The sequence below is a fragment of the Pseudomyrmex gracilis genome, unplaced genomic scaffold (genome assembly GCF_002006095.1).
Source record: "Pseudomyrmex gracilis isolate BER0280 unplaced genomic scaffold, ASM200609v1 scaffold_23, whole genome shotgun sequence".
Classification (NCBI taxonomy): Eukaryota; Metazoa; Arthropoda; class Insecta; order Hymenoptera; family Formicidae; genus Pseudomyrmex; species Pseudomyrmex gracilis.
In genome coordinates, this window is record NW_018020607.1 from 67,115 (window position 1) to 93,962 (window position 26,848).

General features: G+C 34.8%; 4 protein-coding genes across 15 annotated transcripts in view; 2 read left to right on the top strand and 2 right to left on the bottom strand.

Annotated features, from left to right (window-relative positions):
* Window positions 1–1,361: 1,361 nt before the first annotated feature.
* LOC109851980 (cyclic nucleotide-binding domain-containing protein 2-like) lies at window positions 1,362–5,473 on the top strand. Of its 3 annotated transcripts, XM_020422651.1 has the most exons (11): window positions 1,362–1,446; window positions 1,695–1,871; window positions 2,094–2,267; window positions 2,384–2,639; window positions 2,868–2,972; window positions 3,067–3,251; window positions 3,334–3,570; window positions 3,756–3,821; window positions 4,498–4,642; window positions 4,741–4,918; window positions 5,055–5,473. In XM_020422651.1, the coding sequence occupies exons 2-11, from the start codon at window positions 1,785–1,787 to the stop codon at window positions 5,182–5,184; spliced, it is 1,563 nt and encodes a 520-aa protein (XP_020278240.1). In that variant the 5' UTR covers window positions 1,362–1,446; window positions 1,695–1,784; the 3' UTR covers window positions 5,185–5,473. The 3 variants fall into 3 exon arrangements, with proteins under 3 accessions (XP_020278240.1, XP_020278241.1, XP_020278242.1); XM_020422652.1 differs by lacking the exon at window positions 4,741–4,918 and having other exon boundaries at window positions 5,055–5,175; XM_020422653.1 differs by lacking the exon at window positions 5,055–5,473 and having other exon boundaries at window positions 4,722–4,793.
* A 968-nt stretch (window positions 5,474–6,441) lies between these two features.
* On the bottom strand, window positions 6,442–16,937 carry LOC109851977 (vascular endothelial growth factor receptor 1). Of its 3 annotated transcripts, none has more exons than XM_020422640.1 (21): window positions 16,424–16,937; window positions 13,641–13,774; window positions 13,376–13,562; window positions 13,163–13,284; window positions 12,689–12,833; window positions 12,389–12,531; window positions 12,144–12,321; window positions 11,893–12,016; window positions 11,478–11,823; window positions 11,217–11,355; window positions 10,973–11,116; window positions 10,658–10,825; window positions 10,351–10,490; window positions 10,018–10,174; window positions 9,826–9,926; window positions 9,546–9,696; window positions 9,234–9,458; window positions 8,978–9,146; window positions 8,174–8,414; window positions 7,497–7,934; window positions 6,442–7,322 (listed from the first exon to the last, which is right to left on the bottom strand). In XM_020422640.1, the coding sequence occupies exons 1-21, from the start codon at window positions 16,482–16,484 to the stop codon at window positions 6,654–6,656; spliced, it is 4,182 nt and encodes a 1,393-aa protein (XP_020278229.1). In that variant the 5' UTR covers window positions 16,485–16,937; the 3' UTR covers window positions 6,442–6,653. The 3 variants fall into 3 exon arrangements, with proteins under 3 accessions (XP_020278229.1, XP_020278228.1, XP_020278226.1); XM_020422639.1 differs by having other exon boundaries at window positions 8,174–8,417; window positions 16,424–16,936; XM_020422637.1 differs by having other exon boundaries at window positions 8,174–8,450; window positions 16,424–16,936.
* A 1,627-nt stretch (window positions 16,938–18,564) lies between these two features.
* LOC109851979 (zinc transporter 1) lies at window positions 18,565–25,349 on the bottom strand. Of its 8 annotated transcripts, none has more exons than XM_020422646.1 (8): window positions 23,914–24,241; window positions 21,328–21,520; window positions 20,821–20,925; window positions 20,371–20,678; window positions 20,006–20,250; window positions 19,750–19,928; window positions 19,524–19,610; window positions 18,565–19,459 (listed from the first exon to the last, which is right to left on the bottom strand). In XM_020422646.1, exons 2-8 carry the CDS (start codon window positions 21,514–21,516, stop codon window positions 19,064–19,066), a joined length of 1,509 nt encoding a protein of 502 aa, XP_020278235.1. In that variant the 5' UTR covers window positions 21,517–21,520; window positions 23,914–24,241; the 3' UTR covers window positions 18,565–19,063. The 8 variants fall into 8 exon arrangements, with proteins under 8 accessions (XP_020278235.1, XP_020278234.1, XP_020278232.1 ...); XM_020422645.1 differs by lacking the exon at window positions 23,914–24,241 and adding an exon at window positions 23,191–23,895; XM_020422643.1 differs by lacking the exon at window positions 23,914–24,241 and adding an exon at window positions 23,089–23,178.
* A 199-nt stretch (window positions 25,350–25,548) lies between these two features.
* The window catches only part of LOC109851983 (polyprenol reductase-like), a 6,339-nt gene continuing 5,039 nt past the window's right edge, over window positions 25,549–26,848 (top strand). Inside the window, exons 1-4 of the mRNA XM_020422660.1 lie at window positions 25,549–25,641; window positions 25,955–26,181; window positions 26,348–26,496; window positions 26,580–26,768. Of these exons, the coding sequence (XP_020278249.1) occupies window positions 25,997–26,181; window positions 26,348–26,496; window positions 26,580–26,768 (523 nt within the window). The 5' untranslated portion in view covers window positions 25,549–25,641; window positions 25,955–25,996. The remainder of the gene's footprint in view (window positions 25,642–25,954; window positions 26,182–26,347; window positions 26,497–26,579; window positions 26,769–26,848) is intronic.

Genomic DNA, 26,848 nt, shown 5'->3' on the forward strand with positions numbered 1-26,848 from the left:
TATACGTAAGTTTAAACGAAATAATACTATTAGCGTCGAGATGTGCATAGCTTGTGAACTACGTAGCTATGTTCGGTTGATAAAACGAGTTATCTTCAGTCGATAGAACAAGCGTTTGAATTACGCGCGCAGGTTGACTTCGAGAATCGCATTTCGATATATTTTCACTCTAGGGGTGCGTTTAGTTTGAACGCTTACGAGTATATTTTACTTTGCAGCAAAGTATTTGCAAAAGTATCGTCTAAAACAAAATAATCACTTTGTCACAAAAATATGTAAAAAAGCAACACAACAATAGAATAAAAAAAAAATACTATACTTACCAATTTCTAAATGTTTTGCTTCATCTGGTGATACCAGAATTGTATATGTATTTGTCATATCCGTTAACATAACCGGTATTTTGTCATTGCATTGAAAGACATGTTTTCAAAGTTTAGAACTATCCGCAGCTATTTTGCTATTGAGCAAGAGTGTTTTTTTTTTTTAAACAAAGCGCTCACGTTTCAACTGCCTTATCTCGATAGAATAAGCGCTTGTAAGCTAAAGATATGACGTAATCAATGACGTCGTTTGCTTTTCATGAGCGCCAAAGTGAACGACATTGACCTGCTTTTAAGCGAGAAAGCGCCCAAACTAAACGCACCCTAGATAGACACGCAATACGCGAAGTAAACTTTTCTTTCAAATTGACAGATTTCTTGCAATTCTTGCGTATAAATACATCGTTAATACATAATAATACATATGTGCTACAAAGTGTCGGGTGTTCGGAATAATACATAATTAACATCGCGCACGCGCCGGTAGCAATAACAAATGAGTTTTACGGCGAAATAGTTTTGCGGCCGTTTGCCCCCAAAATAGCCGGCGCGCGACACGAACAAATACAAGTTCGAATTGTTCCTGTATTTTTCGCGTTATTATCGTTTCAAGATAAGCACTGTATTAAGCACTTATTGTATTCGAAGATAGAAACGCGTAAAAAAATGCGCTCAAAATTAAATATATAGTATCGTGATGCGATATTTTAATTCTCTCGATTTCTCGAAATATCGAATTAGCGAAACATAAAAAGAATTTATTTTATTCAATACTTGTGCATATTTTTCATATCCATTTGTGCTACAAATATCATTTGATCTGAACTTACAGCAGGATTCTGCTGTATAAGCACTATAAAATAAAAACAAGAACTTTGTACTGAGTACTTTGATTATGAGTGGCATGATATCACTCTTCAAAAAAAAAGAAAAAAATTATATTGATTGCTTCTATGTGCCAAGTAGGGACACATATTTTATTGTAACTGTGCGTCTCCGAGAGTTGAGACATTACTATATATATGATAAGAAAATAGTTTAATGACTAGTAGGAAATCTCACATCGAGTGCTGCTAGTATCGCAAATAAAAATTGTTTTTCGAAGTATCTTCAATTTATTGATGTAAGTATTACGCGCATATTATTATAAGAATATTTATTAAGGCGAGTTCAAGAATTTCTAATAAAAAAACAATTAAAATAGTAATAATTATGACTTTTTTTTAAATCTACGATTAAGATAATTATAATCGATTGATTACGTTGTGACCGCAATTTAAAATTAAATAGTCGACCGAATGCTGTGTAGTTTGTGTGAAATGATCGATCAAACAAGTCGCGTAACTAAACGTCACTTTGTGATCGTTCTAGACATTATGGACAACGTGTTGTGCACACGTGTTTGTGAAAAAAATTAACGTTGATTTTACTTACAAGAGTTAATCGAGGGTTTTTAACACAATGTCTTTGTACAAAGCAAGGAAAAGTACTTTGCGACAATCGTTCGCCAGCAAATTGTTGGCAAGAAAGACTTTGCTGTTGCTGAGGGTGAGACAATGATTGCCACGACATTTCAAAATATAATTAATACAATTATATAATTTATTACATAATACATTACGTAATAGATTACAATTTATACATATCATATCCCGCGAAACATATAAAATTGTGTATATTGCAAGCTTTTCAAGAAATTGATACTAATTTTAGGGTTATAGATCGTTTTGTATTTTCAAAAATGTTAGAATTTCTTTGAGTATATTTTAGCCCGAGAGATTGAGAGGTCGTTATTTGTTTCGATCGGCGGTACGACGCGTTATGGAATATATGGAATGGATCATGGGAGATCCGGAGATCGAGGAAATTAGTGACGACGTGACAGTTAGAATCAGAGAGGCTACCCGAAAGGAGTATAAATTAGAGACAAAACTTAAGTTACAGGTATTCGAGCAAGGCACTCGCAAGATCTAAAAAGAACTAATTGTAAGATAAAAATAAACAGATAAAAAGTCAGAATTTCGTAATGCGTATATTAGTAGAAAATACATTGATTCAAGGATCGATCGGTACTGTTAGTGAGACCGTCTCTGAGATCCAGAGTAGACAGGATGTACATATACGATCTCATAAGACAATTGCGCGCTTACACAAAATATCCGGAGAATTTGAGAGAAGATTTGGCAACGGTATGCATGTATCAATATTTACCGGCTGGTCGGACAATAGTTCGTCAGGGTTACAAAGCGGTAAATCTCTATTACATTATAAATGGCGAAGTTAGTTTGTCAAGAGTCGAGATTGACGAATTAACAGGTGAGAAAAGCCGCATGTGAATTTTTATATATTTAATAAAACAAACAATTCAAATAAGAAACTCATATTTTATTTAATAAAAATAAAACGTCTCAAAGTCACTGATAAACAACGTGTCTTATGTTCTTTGCAATATTTTAATTTGTACATCACGTGCTTTTTTTTTTTATTAATTTTCTACAAATTTCTCGCAAATTAGAAACGAATAATAAAAGTGTCTTTTATTAGGCGATGAGAAAATTGTAGATATGGGAATACTGCAGTCGGGAGACATGTTTGGTGAAGTTGCATTGTTTCACGAGATACCGAGAACAGCAACGGTAGTTAGTAAAAGTTAGTAAAAATCGCGAAACTATAATAATAGCGTATTAATACACGATTGTCATATATGTTATTTGAATATTTTTTTTTTGTTTTGTATATTTAGCGTCGGTCGATTTGCTTTTAATTGATCAGGACGATTTCAACAGTATTCTGCGTAGTACTTTGACAAAAGAATGGGATGTTCTTCGCGACGCGTTGGTTCATTTCGATTATTTTAGAACGTGGGACGCGGAAACCGTGCGAGAATGTTGCATTCTGAGCAAGTTGAAGGAATTTAAACCTAACGAGGTAAATGAAATGGCGGTAGTAAGTTTTGTAATTATTTTGCAAAAAGATTTCTCGACTTGTAAAATACGAATTAATTTGAAAGATTCTGTTGGGCGACGGACAAGGCATGGTGAATTATGTGCATTTTATTCTACATGGCGAGTGCCGTCTTATCGAGCACCTGCTTGTTCGCGAGCGTTCTTCTTATCACGGAGCGCAATTTGAATTGTACAATGCTGATAGTCCCGGTCCGCAAGAACTCAGAACAGTATCGAAAAAACCTGCGAGTTCTGACAAGTTGAAATTAACCGAAGCAAAATTATATAACACATTCAATGAAGTATGTGGTGTTAATGAAAACAGTTTTCTCTCGCGTCATATTTAATTTGCAATTGTTTTTTCATCGCTGCGTCGTTTTTGATATATTATTCATTCAGTTGCACGCCTTTAGGTGTTTTAGTTTTAATAATATTAACTTGTATTGATGAATTACGCGTTTGATTGACTTTATTTCAATTGTTGCAGACATCGAATGAGATAAACATCGAGTCTGATCGACTAAGTATCGTTACCACTACACTTCTGGATGTTGTGAGTATATGTACCTACAGTATTACATTTAATTAATATTGTACATTAGAGTAAATTAAAGTTTATTATAATTAAAATAACTTTCTCTCTTTTTTTAATTAATTAAAGCTTCTGAGTTTATTTTTAGCCACAATTGAAAATATTATAAAAAAATTGAAATTACATAAAAATTGAAATTCATACAATAATGAAATATTACTGTATAAATTTGAATAGTATTGTACAAAATTATATAGTAGGAGCAAGAAATCAGAAAAATGTCACGCAATTTACATTGGAAAATATGTTGATATTATGTTTGTTGTAAATGTACGTAATATGCAAATTAAATCACACAAAATATTTTACATATGTGGACAAACAACGAATTACCGATTTATTGCATTTGAATAATTTATTGCATGTCAAAAAGAAGCTAATGTATGTTTAGTGTACTGTATTCAATGCAAATTGCATACAATAAAATTTCATTCAAGTTTTTTTTTCACATTTTGCTTGCTTCTGATCTCGACACGATTCTGCAATAGACAACTAAGAATCTTGAATCGAAAGCAAGTGATCAAATAAATTTTTTTTCATTATCTGTTATCAATAAGTCTATTAGCAATTTAAAGCAATAATTTATGGTAATAGTATTGTAATAATTTATGGTAATAAGACCATTTTAAAACCGAAGGTTCAAGCTTGGCATGAAATTACGGATGTTGCGGCAATATTAATGCGAGAACCATCTGTTACATCTCAATTGTGTTATCCGAGCGACGTACGCACTATTTTCATGCAAATCTGCATTTTTTCTCGAGGTGCGTGTTTGGGCTTAGGTAAGAGAAAAATAAGTTCTAAAGTTCTCTCTCTTTTTGTGTTGTGCTTTCGTTTTTCAATCAATCAACATTGCAACAGTAAATGTTAATTAAATCAGGAGAAAATATGCTCAATCGAAGAATCGTGGCGATTACGCCAGTACGATGTTTTCTCATTCCGCGATATTGGCTGCTCAAACACAATCGCGCTAATATCTGGGGACGCGTAAAACTGTTCATGGATTCGAAATATCCGACTAAGGAACAGCTGTTTGAGAAATTTCTTCTAAATCGAAAGTATGATAATTGCAGTGTTCTTTAATATTCTTAGATCTCAACTAGAAGTGTAATTGTTAGTTGTTTTTTAGATTTCTCCTATAATTATATTGAGTCTTATACATATGTTCTCGCACTATTCTGGTCTTTATTTCAGATGGGCAACGTACAAACAGAATTTAGTTAAAGATGTCATTAAACGACGCGGTTGTTTTCGTAGCAACACCACAATACACGATGTACCGTATTCCATTAGAATCACAGATGAGATAGATCCGAAAATTTAATTAATCCTCGTACACAACATATTTTTTTATCGGGAGAGTCAAATTATTCGTAAAGTTAGCTATAAGCATTACGAAGCTAATTAGCGTGCTAAAAAAAGTAAGGGAATTTCTTGACCACAATATCCTGAGGAAAGAAGACGATAACTAGTCTCTCTCTCTCTCTCGTTTCTTTGATCTTCTATGTATAAGAGAACAGTTTTTTTTAAATACATACTGAGAAGTCTTTTTCCTCTCACAATAATGTACTAATAAATTATTAATAAAAACACGCTAACAAATGTCTAATTAACATTTTTGTTAATTTTTATGTTATTCAAATTTATATGATTTTTTTATAGAAATAATTACACAGAGATATATATGTATCCAAAATCTTATATTTTATATTTGTACAAAATTTCGTGAGTCTTTCAATTAAAACGATTGCGGATAATTACATAATCGTTTGAATTAATTGCTCTGTTATTCCGCAATTTGTAACGATAAATTTGGTCAACGTATCATTGCGCGGATATTTTGTGAAACATTTTTGTCCTCGCCAAGACAAATGTATCACAAATATTTTGCGTGACTCGTGTGTTAAAAGTTACAGAATAGGCTTGTTTGATTATAATTATACAAATTTGCACTATAAATAGTGATTACAAACTAAAGTTTAGACATTATGTGAGTATTAAGTACAGTAAAAATTAAGGTACTTTTATCTTATATCTTATACATATATTACACAAAAAAGATGATAATTAATATTAATATTTTTAATTTTATGAAAAATAATTATTATGCAATGTCAAGTTTGTTTGCGAAAATATAAAAACAAAACACTTGTGTTTTGTAAATTAATTATCATCTTTTTTGTGTAATATGTAATCACTATTTATAGTGATGCCAATTTGTATAATTATAATCAAACACCGATAAACTCGGTTAAAAAGGACCGGCCCGGAAAAAATCCTCAGGCGGATTCGAGAACTCGAGACCTCCGGGTTCGCAGTCCCTGTACTCAGGCCGCGAGACCACTGGGCCGGTCTATTAATCTTCTTGAGAAAGATAACATACATCTAACAATTAATCGTAAAAAAAGATTCTACGCATGTCAAAAGAGTGATATGTTAAAACTGTATAAATAAAAGCATTTGCGTTATATGTATGTACTTACACTTAAGTACCTATAAAGTACGTCGGACAAAAATAAATAAAATTACAAGTTTTGCGCCCTTCTACACGCCATCCAGCAATTATCTTTTTTCTTTGTAGTCACTGTGATGGATTCTTGATACACTATTACTGGTCATGGCACGTTGATTGAGAGACATTTTGCGATAAACTAAGTGAACTATTATATGCCTTAGAATCCATTATATTATAATCCATTACATATACAAGTACACGTTAGTATAAAAAGTCACTTAGGTGGAAACTTGCAAATATACAAAAAACACACACATAGATAAAACTTTCTGAGCGACTTAAACCGTCTGATCCATCTCTCGATTATCTTTCATCATCACGTAGCTAGGATTGCTGAAGGCATCCGGCATGCCGTTTCTCAGATCGCTTTTCTGCTTCGGCATGTTCACGTAATTGTCTTGCGTTCTGATAATAGACGGCGTGTAATCTTTCTTCGTGTCTATTATTGTCTCATCCGCTTGCTTGTCTTCCGCGTCGTTCAGATCTATCAGGTGAAGATTTCGCGGCGTGTTGCAATAACCGGAATCCCGGTCGATCGGTCTCTCGACCGACTGGTTCTTCATCGTCTGTCTCTGCCGAGCGAACTCCGCTCTTCGCTCGTGAATGTTAATCGGCTTAAGATAGGGATCCTCCTCGTGCTTCAACATGGGGGATATCTCGACAGCGTCCTCAGAATCCGACACCGGGGACGGGAATTCGAAGCGCGTTTGATCCTGATGCGGTCTGGGACTAAATATTCCGGACTCGTTCAGAGACTGACAACCGGGGCTCATGCACAAGTATGTCGAGTCCGGCGCGTTTTCCGAGAACGGCGAGTTTACGTAATCGTGGCTCGGCGATAACAGGGCCGCGTGAGTCGGCGCGGACATCATCGTCAGGTAGTCGTTCTTGCCCTCCAGATTCGTTGTGTTCATATCCATATACGGCGTGTTCAGAGTGATGTAATGCTGAAGCAGAAATGAAAGATGTTTCTTTTAGACGTATACGTTTCAAGTAATTTTTCATAGAAGTACGTATATTGGTGGTCTCAGACATTTTTTTTCTAAATTAATATACAAATCTAGTCATTCTTGCACATAAAAATTCAAATACTCGTAAAATCAGAGCGAAGAATAACTTACCGATCTCACACTTTCTTCCAAGAGATCACCAATGCTGTCCACAAGTTCTGTAAAAGTCGGACGAAGTGTAGGCTTCGCCTTCCAGCATTGCAACATTATGTCGTATACATTGCGAAGGGCGTACTCCGGTTGCTCCATTCTGTAACCCTCGATCAATCTTTGATACAGTTTTTCGGCCTCCATCCCTGGATATGGAGTTTCGGCCAAAGTGAAAAATTCCCAAAGTACAATTCCAAAACTCCACACGTCCGTTTCCGTCGAGAAGATTCGATCTCTGATCGACTCGATGGCCATCCACTTTATGGGCAACGGCCCGTCACCTTTCTTCTTGTAATTGCCGTCTTTATACACGGTCTTCGCGAGGCCGAAGTCGCAAATTTTCACGACGTTGTCCTCGGCGAGCAGAATATTTCTTGCCGCCAGATCGCCGTGCAGCACCTTTCAATAAATCGTTTATCAACATGTGTTTAAATTAAAATTAAATTAAAAAGAAACCAAATTGAACCAAGCGCTGATTTTTTATGCGCAAATTTTTATCCTTTCAATCTTCTATTGTGATGCGAAGTTAAATGTTTTGAATATTCGGTCTTTATCTCAGTAAAAGATAAAAAACTAATTAAATTCTCAAAAGAAATCAATGTCAAATAAAAAAAAACGTCATTGATACATAAACTTACTCTTCTCTGACTGAGATACTCCATACCGCGCGCTACCTGGAACGCGTAAGACAATAGATCCTGAGTGCAGATCGGCTTGAGATTGTATTCCTTGTAGTCGCCGCGATAGTTCGATCGCCATCCTGGTTGAGACGAATTGTTGCTAAGAAGACAACCGTCCGGCGAGAAACTGATCTCCTGAGAATCCGGGCCTGTGCCCGGGGAATAATGAACCACCGTGTCGGTGGCCGAGTTCGCACTACTACTGCGAGAAAAGGATAATGCCGCATATTTTATCCTGTCACGTGGGCAGAAGAGAAAAGAAGAATTTTGTTAGACCATAGCCCCTTGCATGCACCAGGTTCGTGTGCACATATTCAGTGAATGTAGGGGATGTTAATTATATAGCAAAATTAGATCTAAGTAACAGAAATAATATATTTTCTGTGACGTTAGTGTGTGCACGTTAGTGTGTGTTGTGAAAGACTCATGAAATTTAAGTCGTGAGGAGAGAGCAGCTAAAAGTTTAGAAACGTGCAAAAAATGTTAAGTTTTCGATTTTAGTCTGATAGCAACATTTTGTAAGGTAGACAGAGAAAAACAACTACTCACATTTTTATGTTGCTTTTGTATTGTGTGTCGATTTTGTTTTATATAAATTTTAGTATTTAATTTTTAATATTTAATCTATTAAAGACAGGAAGCTGTTGTAACCCCAAAGAAGTCAATAGAGTTATTATTATTAATACTTTTCTACAGAGGACAAAGCAAGTGTGGATAGTTGGCAATCTAACAGACTATTTGAGACATGATCAGTGAACAAACCTGTTATTGCTACTGACACTGGCGGATCTGGTCAGCATGTCCATACCCACAGTAAGATCGAGTTTTCCAGTTTTCGGATCGATCTGATTAATAAAATTCGATCTGTGTCTCAATAGATAATTATGTAAATTCCCAAAGCGGCAATATTCGACAATTACCAGTAACTCGCCTACATAACATAGTGTTTCAATTATTTTACATCGCTTCTCTATATAAAGTTTAAGTAAAAAATGAATTATTTCTGGGCAAGACTTACGTTTGGCAATGTTTTTAGTGCAAGCTCCGAGAAGATTGACAACGTTGAGATGTTTGCCAAGGTGGACCATAATTTTCAATTCGCTCGCTAACGCGCGAACGTACGTCGGATCAGTGGTTCGGCGAACCATTTTTACCGCGACAGTAGTGACGGTTTCTTCTTCACATATTCCTTGCGCTTCCGCTTTCATGACCACCCCGAACGCTCCACTACCCAATTGTTTTCCTGTGAGAAATCGAGAGATACATATTGAAATGTTTACAAAACTAAATTAGTCGATATTTTAGCGTCACGTGAGATTATTGCGCGTACCGAGCTTTAATCGTTCCCTTGGAAATTCCCATTTTTTGTCATAAGGCAGCAGCTCCGCCTGATCGTCAACCGTCAACTCTGGATTCAAACATTCCAGAGCACCTTCTTCAAAGTGCATAAGACCAGTTTCCATTAACGCTTTCCTCATCATCTGTAATTATTTAATGTTATGTTTTGTTCGACAACGTTCGCGCGCTAGAAGTTTTACTCTCGCAGTGTAACATTGTATTTTTAATATTTTTGTAAGTGGCATATGAATTTTATAAAAATTTATATGTACCTTTTCGCGGCGAACTTTGATCATAAAAAGCATTACCAAAATCACCACAATGACAGCCATAATCGCTATTATTGCGCTTAATATTATGTCAAATTCCTGCCCTGTAACAAAGAGAGTTCGGTTTTTAATTTCTACTTTTTTGTCACATTTCCTATTATTTTATAACTGCGACAGATTTCTGATAGAACTTACATGTTTTCACTATTATCTCTTGATAAGTTTCTACGTAACCCACTCGATTAGAAGCTCGGCACGAATATTTTCCGCTTTCGTTGATGTATTTTATATTGAGCTCTTGAAAATTATATTTGAACAAATACTGATCATTTTCTTTTATTAATTTATCGTTCTGAAAAATTCGAAAATTCAACAAATTAAAATTGTAGACTATTTTGAATAAAACAACTTAAAAAAAAATTTTCAATGTTCGCAGTGATTTTAACATTCAAAGTAAATATTTTTATTTTTGGCTAAGAAATAAATTTCTATAAGAGAGGGTAGTTACGAGACGCATGATATATGTACCTTGAACCATGTGATGTTTGGTTTCGGCATTCCTTGCGCAAAGCAATTTAAAATTATTGTTTTGTACTTCTCTTCTCTGACATTGATTTCTGTCTTCGACTGGTTCATGTTGGTTGCAGTAAAATACGGTTTCTTTGGATCTACATAAAAAAAATAGTTCATTCAATATATTTCTTTTGCACATAAAAAAACACTTTTTTGTGCTTTATTATAATATTTCAAGCGGGAAATTGAATGATTCCGGTTTTCTTAAAAAATTAATCACGCAATCGACGTGATTACATTGGAATGTTTTTTTTTAACTTACCGTTGACAATCAGTGTGTAGGTTGCGTAATCGGAAAGAAGTTCCAAATTGTGAGATGTGCATTGTCCGATGCATGTGTAAAGCTGAGAGTCCGATTTCGTCACATTGTTGATCTTCAAGGTCGATCGATAAGTGAAGTTAGTTTTGTGTCTCATAATTTGTATTCTTTCTAAATTGACAAAGATTGTGTATAATCAATGTTGAATATACAATTTTATATTGTAGGTTTAAGTTTTTATCACTGGTGTTATGTTATTTTTATCTTCTAAAACTTCTCAATCTTATCTCACAGTGCTCATTTTAGTTCTCTGATTACCTGTTTCTTCAATTGCAGCCTCAGTCCGATCTTGCCAAGAGAGATTCTCAGTGTAATTGTAAACGGAAGCCGCGCAAATTAATTCCACGTCATCGCCTCCTGTTACCATGTTCGGTCCAATGATGCCAAACGCACCCAGGCCATCTGCAAAATTTAAAAACTGATATATATTAATCTCTTAAAACGTATTATACATTACAGCTTGTTAACAAACAAAACAATTGGACAGTAATAATTATTATACCGGAAACTAAAATATTTTCAGTCACAGAATCGCAGTCAAGATCGTTGCAAGCCTGACATGTTATTTTTCCGGACATGGTGATCGGCAGTTTTGCGACCGACGTGATTACAGACTTGAATGATGTACTTTCCATTACGTCCTGTAAAACTCATGGATTTTTTTTATTTATTTTTCAAACATTTTTTTCAAAACTTCATAATTATCAAGATCTTTATAAAATTTAATCTTTTATTCTAGAGATTGATATAAGATTGCATTTACCGTCAGCTCTGTTGTCTGCGAATCGTTAAGAGAAGGGTAATAGGGACATTGTAAAAACGTCCACGTTATAAGCGGGCGTGGAAAACCCATTATTCTACACTGAAATTCTGCAGTTTCGTAAGGCGCATAGTAGGCCTCAATGTCCGTTAGTAAAGCAACCGGCTTAGCCATGACAACCAGTGTAAAATTCAGCCGTTTGATCACATATTCATTTTTTGCTTCAAGTATATAACTGCCAGCGTCATTTATGTTTAACGATTGTATTTTCAAAATGGTCACCGTTGTGGTAGTGGTTACGTCGAATCTTTTTTCGCTTTCCGTAATTACCTCGTCATTTGGATTAAACCTATATTCGATACCATAAAAGTGTTCAAAATATTCAAATGTTACGCACAAATGTTAATAAATATATTACCATTGTATTGTTGGTTTCGGATAGCCATCGACATAAACGACCCATTGAATGTTTTCTCGCTCTTTGCCTTCGTAGTAATTGTCACTATGCTGAGATGTGAGATTAATATATTTTATTTCAGGGTCTAAAAGCCAAAAAAAATTGATTCTTTTTGTTTTTGCTGATTTATACAGAAAATTGAATTATAAAATATATAATTTTTTAATGTGAAATTACATTATATCAAGGTAAAGACTAAATTAGCAACTAACCATGTATCGTGATATTTCTGGATGTTGTCTTTGTTTCGTGAAGCGACTTAATGGAGCACGTGTATTCTCCTGCATCATTGTCTGTCACGTTACGAATGGTCAGTTGTTTCGTAACTAGATGATTATTTACGTGTCTTTCATTGAAGTCTTTAATACTTTTTCTCGAACTATTCTCCAACTATAAAAATAGACACAAGTGATATATAAATATTGTAATCAAAAAGATATAAGCCAGAAAAACTTACGTGTTTCGGTGTTATCCAGTCTAGTATGAATATCATAGACGAGTCTACGTTGTCCACGGAACAGTTTACGGAAAGATCGTTTCCGCGTGTAACGTGACGTAGGCTCTCGTCGAGAATGATTGGCGTAGGTAGGCTTCGTTTCACTGTGTTAACAAACATTCGCAGTTTGATTAAATAAAAATTACCGCGGCGTTTTATTGCAAAATTTTAACTATTATAATTGCTCTTAATGATGCGCAGTATTTCTCGATGCTTTATGTGAGAGCTTAAATTAACATCTCAGGAGACAATTGTACTTACAATGTACGGTCAATATGACATCGAGTTCGTGCTCTATGTCGTCCTTCTGTATCTTACACTGATACCACTCGCTATCTTTCACTGTTATATTTTTTAAGGTGACGCCAATCTTCGGGTCAAACGACGTTTCTTTCACCACGTCAGTCTGCGAATTATAAACACATTTAGACATTATAAACGTTTTATATTCTAAATGTAATAGATAGAACAATCTATCAAAAAGACGAGTTTAAAAAATGAGAACATTTCTTACAAATATATTATTTTTATTTTAACAAGAAAAAAGTATAAAATATTACGTATTAAACTCTAGTGTTCTAGCGTTGTTCTAGTGTTAAAGTACTGAACAGCTATTTTTATTATTTATTTTATTAACAAAAGTCAAACGCGCGCGCGCGCGCGCGCGCGCGTTTGGGAACCTGTGAATGTTTAAGTAAAAATAAATTGATCACAAGTTTTATTTAACATACTCACATTCTGAATCGTCAAGATGGGCGTTAAATTCGGCGATGTAGTTCGACATGGAAGAACGACATCGTCACCGACATAGGCGGTAAGTGAGATCATATCTTCCTCAACGAAGAAATGGGTCGGAGCTGTGCAACAAAAATGATTAAGTATATAACAAGAGCAAAGATGCGAATTTAAATGTATTGATTGATTAAGAAATTGATCACTTGATCTTACATTCTACGTAAACATACAACCAGTTGATCTCGGAATTGTCATTTAAATGATTGTGAGAACTTGATATTTCGACGTTACTATCGGCGCAGCCATACCAGCCTGTGTCGCTGAAAACGGTGTTCGGTCGTTGGAAGACGTATTTAAAAATGCCATTTTCTTCGATTTCGTCTTTTACCGATGCGTTACTCTGTTAAAGTACGCAAACTTTTAAATAAAGACATATATACAATTCCGGCTACTATAAAATAAAATTTACAATACCTACCGTGCGTTCGATTATATCTGGATAAACAAATTTAATTGGTTTGATACTGATGCATGTAATTTCCAGCAGACTTCCTTCGTTTATTACGATTTCTGTTTGGTTTGGCGAAATGATAATTGGTTTCCCATTTGACACTAAAAAATATAATCGTTCGTATAAACACTTTGTATTTTTCAATTAACAATAAGCTGTGGTTTATGCGTAAGCTAAACTTTAGCTTAAGATTTACAAACTTTCCAGTAATGTTACTCTTTTTATTTCTTTTTTTATTTTATATTTTTTATTTTATATATATGTATATATATGTACTTATATAAAAATTATTTTACTTCTCACACGTAATAAAAAAATATAAAAATAATTTATTTCTTTTCTAGCAATAATGTGTAATATGTAATATTTTATGTTTTGTGGATTTTCACGTTTATTTTTTGTTATCTAACAAGAACATACATACATATGTATTTTTTTTCTTGATATTTTTAATACACACATTACTTGAATATCTATTTTCAAATCGCAATTTTTCTATTTCGCAACAATGTGAAACTCAAATTTGTCAAATTCTTTTGCCATATGTCCATTATGTACACATGACGAATACCATAGTCAAGTTTTGAGAGAACCACTGTCGCGGTAGCCGCAATGTCCTGCGGATGATTGGCATTATCGTGCTCTCTTCGTTGCTCTTCTGTACAAAAAAGACGCACGTGCCGTCGGTTTGTTACTACGCTTATTAATGTGGAAGGAAGTTCTGCTTTCCTCTTCTGATAATAATATTATCAACCAGTACTTTGCTTGTGTACAGAAGTTATAAAGCGCACGGGAAACCCAAGCGGATGGAGATTCACGTTCATTCTCAACAATAATTTCAGATGAAGAAAAAAAAATTAACATGCAAGTTAATGTACACAAGCGTGGTACGGCGAGATGTTTACTTTCGCGTAATCATTGCATTGTCATGTGCATAAATATGATACGAGCGATTTTTGTACAAGTTGCGTAAAACTAATGTTATCCTCCTTTTGTTAGAAACTTTTTTTACCTTTAAAATATAATTTAAAACATTATATTTTACAGGTCAATAGTTACACTTAATTTCTAATTAATTAATTATTAGTTTCTAATTAATTATTTTCTATTTAAAGACATGAATTTAAATTTTTAATGCTCCAAAGTTTTAACAGAATGTCAGACACTTGTAGTAGCGCAAAGATTGCAATACACGCTGGTGTTATTAATAACGTCTAATTTTTTCTAGAGTTATTCTGCGTATGTTGTCATCGAACATATTTTGCAGATGAAGAAGTGACTAATCATGCATGACTCGTTCCAAATGCAGCCAATAACGTAGTATTTTTTTTGCTACGTGTGTTTCAGAGATGATTCTCTTGCTGTGCATATGTGCTTTTCTGAGTACGTCTTATAAGTTCCTTTATTACGACCTCGTCGTTGCATTCATTGATCATGTTACTAGACCACTTAATAAAATTATCGCCACTTGTTGGAACGCCTAACGAAACTCCACCAATAAGTTCAATGAAGTTTCTTGACTGATAAACCGATGAGAGATAACAAGACACGTATATATATTGAATGTAATTTGATGTATGATCTATGAACTCAATAGACAATGTTCTTAATAGAATTTGGAAAAGCAATATTGTCTTTTCTCATTTCCCGGAATATGAAATCCGCAGCATTTATTTGATTGTTAACGCTAATTGAGTGCTAATCAAACCAGAAAAACATGATAAACATATAATTTTTTATATTACGAGTGTATGTATGATTTTTATTTAATGCAATTTTTTGTAATTTTAAAATAGCCTTACACATATACGTTTATGTGATTAAACATTTACATTTATACATACATTTATTTATATATTTGTTTATTATTTTATGTTTGATTTTAATCAATAGTTTTATACAAGAAGAAAAGCTAATTTATAATTCAAAAAATACATTTAAATCGATATATTAAATTTATATTAAAAACTTATTTGATTATTTCCGTGTTAATACATCACCCTAAATAAACACATGTGAAAAACTTTAGCGTCTTTTGTTGATAGATTAGCGCTATCAAGATGTGTATATGTGTATGTACGTGAAAAAATCTCGAGGACTTAAAGAAAAAAAACCGTTTTTTTCAGAGTGATTCACATTGCATTCACTCCAACCGTGTTTTGCAGTGCCACATTAAAAAACCATTTATAAAACGTAATACTTAAACGATTTTTAATTCTTTCGATAAACTTCGGGTTCAATGCTTATCGTCGAAAAAACTTTCCACACGATACGTTATCAAGAACAGAATTTTTAAAAACAAATATTCTTTTCGGTGAAATTACGAACGCAGATGCGCGGATATAAAAGTTTTATGTCAATTCCCATACAGCACACGATATATGCCAAGAATATCTCATGGATATTTACTGGATTACGAGAGAACCGGAGAATATTCAATGAATATCTCTCGAACGCCTGCTGTAAGAATCTGTGATTCTTTCTCTTTTTTATTTTTTCTATGACAAGCTATTCTTTTCATTAAACTTTCTTTCTCTTTATCTCTTTTTATCTCTAGTTATTATTTCAACTCTATTCAGAATCACACATCGGTACTCTGAATATTTAAAAGTACGCATCGAATAAAATCCGCAACACTAATAAATGTGACTCAATGAGATCACGTGAACGCTTCAATAAAATATGTGTCTCACACGCGAAAGCAGACACGTTGTCGCGCACGTACAGATGTGTCAGGTAGCGTTGATTACCTTGAAAGAGCGCGAGGACGAGGAGAAGAACCAGTCGTGCGGTAACTGCGTGGTGCAGCATTTTTATTTCTCGCAACACTTTACAAATAATCTTCACATTTTTTTTTATACATCACAATGTCGCTCGATGAACATCACTACGAATTGAGGACTGGTCCCGAAAGTCTCTTACATGAGACGGGCCCGATCTCTCTACTCCGGTCTACGGCCACTTTCACACTAGAGTAGCGATGGACGCCACTCATGAGCAAGCCCCACCCGGCCGGTTTCCCATTACAACTTATCGAAGAGACGACGTCATCTCTCTCAACATTAGCCTTACAATACCGCTACACTCGACTGTACGCTGATTTCTCAGAGAGTCGCTAGTAAGATCAGTCACCAATCGCGTCGTTCTTATCGCAAACTAAACAAACGGTCAACTGATACCGACACTTTCTACGATACTGGAAATATTTGTTGTAATTTATATTTTGCCAAAAATCTATTAAGTTAAATATTTATACTTAAAAAAAATTACATGTACTTAACTCAACAGATTTTTCGCCAAATAAAATTATTGTGTGTAGTCTTTCTCATTACACAATTAAGACAAATTTGCAAATGACTAAAAAAAAAGCTTTTTGCATGCATATAACATTTACCAAAACTTACATTCTTAAGAAGAATGAGGAAATGCTAGAAATAGAAGTGTATTTGTTTACAGTCGTTCTTCGCTAGAGGGTTTATATAGTCTGATATTTTCGGCACAACACACATTGAAAATGGTGCTTTGTCTACCAAACTGCCAATTTTTTAATTTATAAAACACACAGGAGTTACCACAAGAATAATTATTTCACTTTTTAGTTCTTTATTTTTTATCTTTTCTAGGTAATTTAATGTATAGAATAATTTTTCTCTGAGCTTTTTCCTGCTAATGTAATATTTTATTTAATATGTTACATCACCAGGGAAGTTTACATAGAAATTTCTCTGAATACATATATCTAATAAAAGCGAATTATGTCAGAACCACAATTTCCGTTCTTGTGTTACGTTCTTACGTTCTTATATTAAACAGTTGCAAGTATTTGAACGTATAAAACTTGTCAAATCTTTCTATAATAAATCTGCAAGTTTTTTTAAAACATATGTTAATTTTTATATAAAACTATGTTGATATATTTAAAATGTATTGTATATTAATATCTATTACAAATATTTTTCTTCTTCTTATCATGTTTGCGTCTCTCGTATTTCCGATATTTTTCTACAATATATCTGTATCCTTAGATAGGATGTTATGGGCGTCCACAGAATTTTTTTCTGGAATGGGCGGAGCAATTTTTCCGTCCCAAAAATTATGAATTTTACAGAAAGGTTTTATTGTACAAAAGATTTTCACGAATAGATGTATGATTTAATTTGTTAACCAGGGATCTCAAGCTTGTTTCAAGATAAAAAATACAAATTTGTAAAAAAACTTGCCTCTCCAGGGAGGGCAAATGCCGGGTTTGCCCCTCCCTGCGGACGCCTATGGATGTTGTGGGTCTCTCTTACTATCGACAGATTTTAACTCATTAACGCCTTCACTTATCACGTCAGGAACTGTTGTCATTAGCATGTGACACACATTATCTTCAGAGCTTTGTTGTCTTGTCAAATTTTTGTCAAGTAATTAATCAAGTCTAGTTTTGTTGTTCTTTTTTATCGTTAACATAATAACATTACGATATGTTATATTTGAAGTAAACATCTATTTATATAGTAATAATGGTTACAATATTACATTTGTGTCAATTTTTATGTGAGAAAAAAGAACATGATTCGAATTGTCATTACATGTGTTTTATTCACTAAGCTATTAAACCGTGCAATTTTACCACAGACATTCTACACATATGTATTTATCATATATTTACAAATATACATATTAATATATTGTAAATTTCTTGCCATGTAAAGTTATATAGGAAATTTATGTACAATTGAATAGACTCATTGTATCACATAAATGCTTAACAACACTTACATAGATATGAAAAAATTGTGATTGCAATTTATTGCTCGTAAACGTCACTATGTCAGAGTAAATTTTAAAATTTCAATAAAAAAGTTTTTTATATTAAACAAACGCGCGATGAATATATTGATGTATATAATAATATATTAATCAAATATATGTATCGCGCGCGTTTGTGTTATTCTCTCTGTCACATTAAAAAGACAAAGAAGTTCCTTCTCCCGTCTCACACGCAATTAAGAAAATTATCGCTCATCTGATAGTCGCACACGTACTGTCCGAGTTCAACAAATTAAGACTTTAATCATTCGACAAGATGCGTTGTACGAACACAGACAAAAAAAAAAAAATGAAATACTTAATACTATCTTGCAGTCTTCTCGTGTTGAACATATCCTTACGTATCTATTACAATTTGCATAGACGCAGTAATATCGGAATGTTAACTCTGTTATTATAATATTCTAAGGAATGGCTTTTTTTTTAACATTTTGCGGGAAATATATGCATCTTTTATAATTTCTTTAATTTAAAACTTTCTTTCATTGACGTTTGAGATGCAAGTCAAATAGAAATAAACACATTTATATAGAGAATATGTTAAACATGAATACTTATTAAAAATACGAAAAAAATTAAGATATGGCTCTTTGGTCCAAATTGATATCGTCAGTTTTAGTTGCCACTGCTACAGTTTTGTTACAGGAACTGATATCATTATTATCACTTGTGATAGTTTGTACTTTTTTGTCTTTCTCTTTTCTCTCTCCTTCTTTCGTCGATGTTTCCGGTGTCGGATCGGTTTTAATTTTCTCCGTCGTCTTCTCTTCGTAGATGGTAAACTTTTCGAGATTAATTGCATACGCGGCCGATATCGCTTCTTTCTTCTCGTACTTCTTTCCAATTGTGTGCGAGTTCTTCGACTTGCACGTGTCCTCTAAGAAATTCTCCCGCGAGCAACATTGAGAGTTGCTGCAGTGCTCCCCGTGGCACCGAATCAGACAATCGGTTTTCTCCATATTAGGGTTCATCTAGTGCGAAATACACAATTGTAATTAATTGTATTATTTTTTAAGTGTGAATTTTTTAACGTACTTTGTGAAATTCTGGCTGTATAGTCACTTGCGTGATGCCCATTTCCACGAAGAATGCGGTGACTTGGTCAGTGATACTGGCGTAAACCTAAAAATGAGCGGGAAAAATTTGCATTAAAAAAATATCAAATAATGATTCACGTTTCTCTCTAAAAATAAGTTTTTTCTCTCTCCAAAAGCGAAGTATTTAAAATAAATATGTGCAATACTTGATTCAGTTTGCGTACTATTGGGTCTAGAAAAATGATGTGTGCCGTCGAAATAATTTTTTCTCCGGCTAATTGCCAGACATGTAAATCGTGTACGTTCACAATGCCCGGAAAAGCTTCCAACAGTTCTCTTTTGAGAGAATCAATATTTATGTGATTCGGAATTGTTTGAAGCAGAATTAATCCCGATTCTTTCACTGCAAAAACAAAATAAAGTTCAAGTAGCAGATTTGCAATTATCGGAGCATTTAACGAAAAAAAAAACTGCACTCACTGTACGGATAGCAGAGAACAAACAGCGAAATTGATGAGATAATAGCGAAAAGCGGATCGATGTACTTGGCCACGTCCGAATCGGTGAAATTGACTAAAATCGACACCAGTATGACGAATATGCATCCGAGAACGTCCCGACATATTTCTTTGAAGCCTTGACTTTTCGGTATTGCCAGTGGACTTCTTCTGGTCTGTGCGGACAATCGTTGCTCGCCATTCTTTGTTTCTTCGGTATTCACATTTCTGAAGTATATGAAGTAAAGAGAATTTTTGTTTTGTACGAGTCTAATAGTTTTACGTAATTTTTACGGTACAAATTCTTCTTAATAATTGTAATAATTTTCGGATATTATAAAGATCTACCTGCAAAGAATGACATCGCCACTCTTCGTGACATGCACGAAGACTCCCTGGTTAAACGTGAATCCTCCGATTAAAATATAACACAAGACGTTGACGAGAATTCCGGAAGCGCCGATGCACAACACCGGCATCGGATGGTGCATCTCGTCCAGGTGATCGATGTGCACCAACGTCTGCACCGCTTCGACCAGCAGAGAGAAACAAAAGGAAGCGAGGAATACGCAGCAAACGAGCATTGTGACTATGTCGATTCTCGCCCATCCGAATGTATTTTTTAAATGTATTTTTCTCTTGTCGGACCATGTTTGCTGCAAAATATGTTTCTTTAATCAGCAGCACTTTTTCAGCTGATAGATATATTAATTTTTAGATAATTATGTTAGTGTTAGCATCATTGTTTATTTCTATTGGTAATTTATTGTTTTTTTTTTTTTTAATCGCCAAACGTACCTTTGTTTTCAACGATAATGGAGGACCTTGTTCTTCCGCGTTAATGCAGATCGACGAGTTTTCCACGGAATTGCTTTTGCTGCTGTACTTTTCCCGATAGCTATACTGCAAGCAATACGATTAATGCGTGACTGCATGTTTGTTACCGTGGAGAAACCACAGATAAGAAGGCGCATAAAACACCGCGAAATCACACAAGGTCTCATATATCTGTATCAATCTTCTTATACGAGAACACACAATCGCGCGTGCACGTTACACTTTGCTAAATTCAAATGTAAAAAATGGATCGTTGCGAACTTGACTCAGTTATTAAAGCGATACGTGTGCCACTGCAAGCTCGAATTATAAGAGATTTCCTAGATTTTCTCTCGAGAGTTCTTTCAAAATTACAAATTCGAAAAATCGACGCTTGTTTCTGCTCGTGTATACGTTAATAAATATATGATAAAGTCAAGCGTGCAAATGTCTTATTTAAAAACAAGACTGACCGAATTCGCAACTCACCTTGATCGAGGCAATGCAGCCAACGAGCGCCACGATGTTGCAGAGCATGTGATACGCGTTGAGAAGTAAAGTGAGCGAGTGCGTCACATGACTGGCGACGATCTCGACCACGAAGAAAGTCGTTGTGAAGAATAGCACGAGATACAGTTGCACCGGCTGTAGCCGTCTGAACCATTCTTTTACCGCCATGACCCTGCGCGAAAAGTGGTCACGTGATCAACCTTTCTTTACCTTCGCAAACGACGTGTATATTGGCAGATCAATGTTATCCTATACGATCTAATCGCTTCGCCGCGCTATATCTGCAATCAATTTCACTTGACGTCCGATTGTACAAACGAGAATTTTGATGACTTGAATAAAAACGGCTTCTGATAAAACTCGTCGCACTGTCTAGACATTACAGAGGTTTCTCATAGGTTTTACTTTCTTTGACAATTTTCTGATGTTAAAATAAAATTGCAAAACGTCTTTATAACACAGTGGCATGTGTTGAACAATGCAGATGTGTGTAACAAAGGGGAGATTATGGTCGATATTCTTGGAAATTGAATCTCATATTTAAGATCGTCTTCAGATGCTCAATAAAACGGCAGCATCTTGCGATGAACTCAAGACGATCTCAAATATAATATCGGATTGTGTGAATAACGGCCTAAATGCACAAGCTATTAGCGAGCGAGAGAAAATCACAATAATGCAACAGAAATATTAAAAACTCAAGTTAAAAAGTAAAAAAAAAAAATGAAAAATGTAAGTTCTTCAACTTTGACGATCGTTTCCAACACTCCGTTAACACCGAACAAAAGAGAAACACTTGGGACACTTGATTTCGCGTCGAATAACAAAAGGAAACACTTTTGGAAACGACGGATTTCTTTTACGCGACGTTACGCTCGATTCCTAGCGTTCGAGAATAGCAAAGCTCGCGAGCAGGTCGGCGAAGAACACTCGACTAGATAAGACGGACTCGCCGAGCGGACAAAACGATATTGGGCCATGGAGCAGTTAGGTTGAACCTGTCGGATCATCCTCGCGACCTTATCTGTCCGTCGCGAGTTCATCATTCTTTTCACAAGAGAACGCGAGGTCCGCTTTTTTTTTTCCGGGAAAAGAACGGCTTATAGATATCGAGCATTATCAGGCGCGCAACAATTATTAATCAATCACTGTCACACTTGGAGATAATTTACATTTTATTGTCGCGCGCTCTCCGCGGTCTCTCTTTCTCACCGTCCGAAATCTGCATTCTCGCGCCGGACATGTATCATATAAAGTTTCGGACCCCTGTCACATCGATGAATCACTTTCGTTCAGAAAATACCGGTTTCATGAGTTTTCGATTGCGGTTTCTTTCGAGAGAGGTTGCAACTCTCTCCCAGGAGTCTCCGCGAATAGAATTCCCGCCCACGCGAAGACGTTAACACGATGAAGAGAAACCACGCAAGATCGTTTTCGCGCGGCGTTTAAAGACAAGAGATAATTTCGCAAACGACGCGTCCATTTAAATCGCGACGGGGTCGAGAAATTCGCGGCGGAAAAACACGTCAGGGCGAATTATTCGTACCGTTTGTTGTTGTCATTGGTGTTCAGAACATGTATTTTTCACAACGGAGTTTGTTGTCAATTAAATTTCACAAACACGTTACGTTTGCGCGCGCGCTGTTCAGTGACAACAAATATATTCGTTTTTCAGCTGTTTCCGACGACGACGTTCGATCGCGAGAACGAATTTGTATGCAGAACGATGTTACTCTTTACCGATTGCTCGTGCATCGCCGATCTGAATTGAGCGTGCAATTTTGCGAGAGAATATTGTCGTGATGACGATACGCACACATCCACGATACAATTCACACGTACTCGCTCGGCATCCTTGTGTCGGATCTGAAGAGGGGGATCCGTCAAAGCGTTAGTTGCCAACATCCGGGCGCGAGTAATGGGCTTTGAAACGAAATGACCACTTCTCCGATCGTTAGCGTCGGCGTCATCTTGAACGTTAGGTCGCGAAATTCACGTAAAAAAATGCGACGAAAACGATCGGCGCCAGATTCCGTGCGATTCATATGTACGATTTCCGATCTCTCTAGTCATCACGCGGGACTAAAGAGGAGCGTTATACATGCCATGCAGTTGTTATCTTATCGAAAGACTCGTGCACATAAATCACTGTCTAATAATAATAATAATAATAATGAACAGAAGAGCGATAACGACGATTTTGTCGAGGTTGTCGTTTGATTTATTGTCTCGTTGTTGTTATAATGTCGCTGTGAGTTAATTATGTCTAGAGAAACATACAACGAGTTACGCACTTTTTGCAAATAAAAATCTCCGTAAATCTAATTGAAAAGATCGAGTAAGACCGCGAATTGTATTCGTGTTGTCATTACTCAAGTGTTGTATTCTCGGATAGACTTGATCGCAGTAAATGAAAAAGTTGAAACTGACCTCTGAACTTCGACAAATAATACTTAGAGATTATTTTGTACGCGATTTCTACTTTTTCTCTCTCGGAGACGAAGATACTATATTATCGCGCATTGTGTATTGTACATGTTCTATGTGTGAATAATATATACGAACGATCGAGCCTGGAAATGTATATGATGAAAACTTTTCCTCGGGAAGATCCGAAATCGTACGAAGCGTGTGTATCACTGGCGGACTATAACATTCGTCTCTCCGGCCACACCAGGGTTATATCAACTATACCTCTGCATATTGTGTGCGCGACCGCCGAAGTTATATAGCAGACGATAACCCGCGATTATCTACTTTGTTATCGAACAATCAGACGAAAGTACATTGGCTACCAGATAGATAATTAAACTATGGGATTGAAATCCTAAATGTTTGATTTTTTATTAAAGTATCGCACGATTTGAAAAAGGAAAATTGTAAATATTGTGTAACAATTTTGTGATATAAAATATTACAAATTATCGCCAGCGTGGAATCATCAATACGCAGTTTACTTCTATTTCTTATAATTATATCATAACTACCGTGCGATAAACTATGTTTCCGGATAGAGAACTTGGCCGTGTGCGCAAGATTAAATGCAGTAAAAGAAAGTAATCGCGCGCAGATGATGTCGATAAGGCTAACGCATGGCGCTCCAATCGAATATTATTTTTGCATTTAATTTTACAGATAAGATATTAGACAAACATCTATCATCGATATCTTTGCAGAGAGAGAGAGAGAGAGAGAGAGAGAGGAAAAGAGAGAATGAGTACGAAAAAAGAGAGAGTAAGAAAAAAGTGCAATCACTAGGTCACACATAGAAAGATTCAAAAATTACATTTTTTCAAGATTGTCGATATGAACTGCGTCGTCGAAGGACTCGTGATGTGATACTATCTCTTAATATACGATAAATTTTCTGAAAACAGTCTATTCGTTATCTCAAACTCTTCAAGAAAGGTCAATAGAGAAGTCTGTACTTTTTCTACATTTATATCTCTTTTCTACAATATATTTCTTCTATTTCACTCGATCGTTTTCATTTGAACAACATTCTAATCCAGTTTAATAAGAACAACCGTTCACGTGGAGATGACCACTCACATCGGCCGAACTGACTGTGATATAATTTCACAAAAAAATAAAAACAATTGTTATTTAAACCGGGTTAGCATCGCCATGCAAACGTAGGCCGACATTCATAGTCTTGTGTTTAAGCTCGTCTTGAGTTTATTTTCGATTACTCTGTAGCCAAATAAAAAAATACGGCATCTCATAAGAATCTTAAATATAATATTATTATACATCGTAACTCTTGTAGAAATTTATTAGTCATATAACCAAGTGCTTAATTTGAGTATTAAAATCACCATAAGGAAGGTAGGACGCATAAAACCTTGTAGTTAAGAAAAAACTCACCTACGATTTCTGTCCGAGGTCGGTGGAAATGAGAAAACAACATTCAACATACAAATGCGCGTTTCTTTCGGCGACGAAATCTCGATGTCTCTTCGCATGGTTGCGTGTCGGTTTTCCATCGCGAGTGTTCGCAATGTTGCATGTGAACCACGGCGAAGATATTATGCGATATTATATATGCACACTATCCTCCTTTCCACGGCAATTGGGACTCTTGGGAGAAACGAGAGGACGCCGTGAGTGCTGAACTACATACGTAATTAAAGCCAGAGTCGTCTTTACCTACTTCGACAATTCTACCTCTCGAATGCATTCACGCGGAATTGGCCGATACTTTCTTTACGTCCGAAAATGTTTACGAACGCACAAACAATTTGCGCGTAAACTTTGATTTCGGCTACAATTAAAAGCACAACTTTCTGCGAGGTAATAATATGAAAAAACAAAAAAAAAGATTTACATTTCACGGGTAGCATCGACACACATGCAAGAAGTATTTTATTGCAAAGTTTTTTTTATATATTATCATTTACTTTATTATTTTGTAGTCTTTGTCTTGATTTATTAGCGAGATTTGTGATGTTAGATTAGTATTGTTATATTTTTACTGCAATTGTACATTATGTATTTTCTCTACGTATCTAATAATTTTTTGTACATATTTGTAGAGAAAAAGATTTTAGTTACTAAAACTAGTAATATTATACTGTCTTTACAGAATTTTATATTTTCTTTACAGAAGTGTTATTTGAATATTAACGTGTTGAGCTGATCTTGACTAATGGATTTCAATCTAGCAGGGGATGTTATTATTTTTTATATAATTTCTGTTGGATTAGTAGCATTATTACTAAATTATGCAGAAGTCTATTTGCCAAAATGGATTATTCATTTTTTTTGTTATGGAAAAATCGCAGAGACTCGTCGCCACGCTTTAATAGAAAAGATTGAAAAAATTCCCAAAAAGTAAGTGTAAACATTTACATTATTTTACATATATTATGTCTGTGTAAATTTTTTCTGTCAAAAAAAATAAAAAATGTACAGTGAAAGTATATTGAGAAATAAACAGTTTCTGCTTGTTATGCATTGACAATCGTTTATAATAAATTGCTTATTTCGAATGTTTTAGATTATTTTTACACTTGTATCTTGTTGCTGGATCAATGACACTTGTTTTATTTTACGTAGGGTTAAAGAAATATCTTTATAATAAAGATGTCTCCGAAAATATACTTTTTTTTTTGGATGTCTCATTAGGAACATCAAGAAAACCTTTAGGTACGTATATGTTGTGACTTTTATATAAAACTTAGTATCATATCAAATTCGTATAAGAAAAAACTTCATTTATATCATTTTAGTATCAGAGGAAAGTACACTTCTGGCTATTGCAATGTTATCCACACATGTGTGGAAAAGAGCGTTTGAACAGATGTATGTTTGCGTGTTTAGTGATCAAAAGATAAATGTAATTTTTTATGTTCTTGGACATGTGTATTACTGGACAGTGACAGCATCTTTAGTAGGAGAGTCTAAAGGATTCGTTAGAGGTAAATTAAAAAAAATCTTAAACTTTATACATATGTATAGATATATATTTAATTATATATTTTTTAATAAGTATAATATG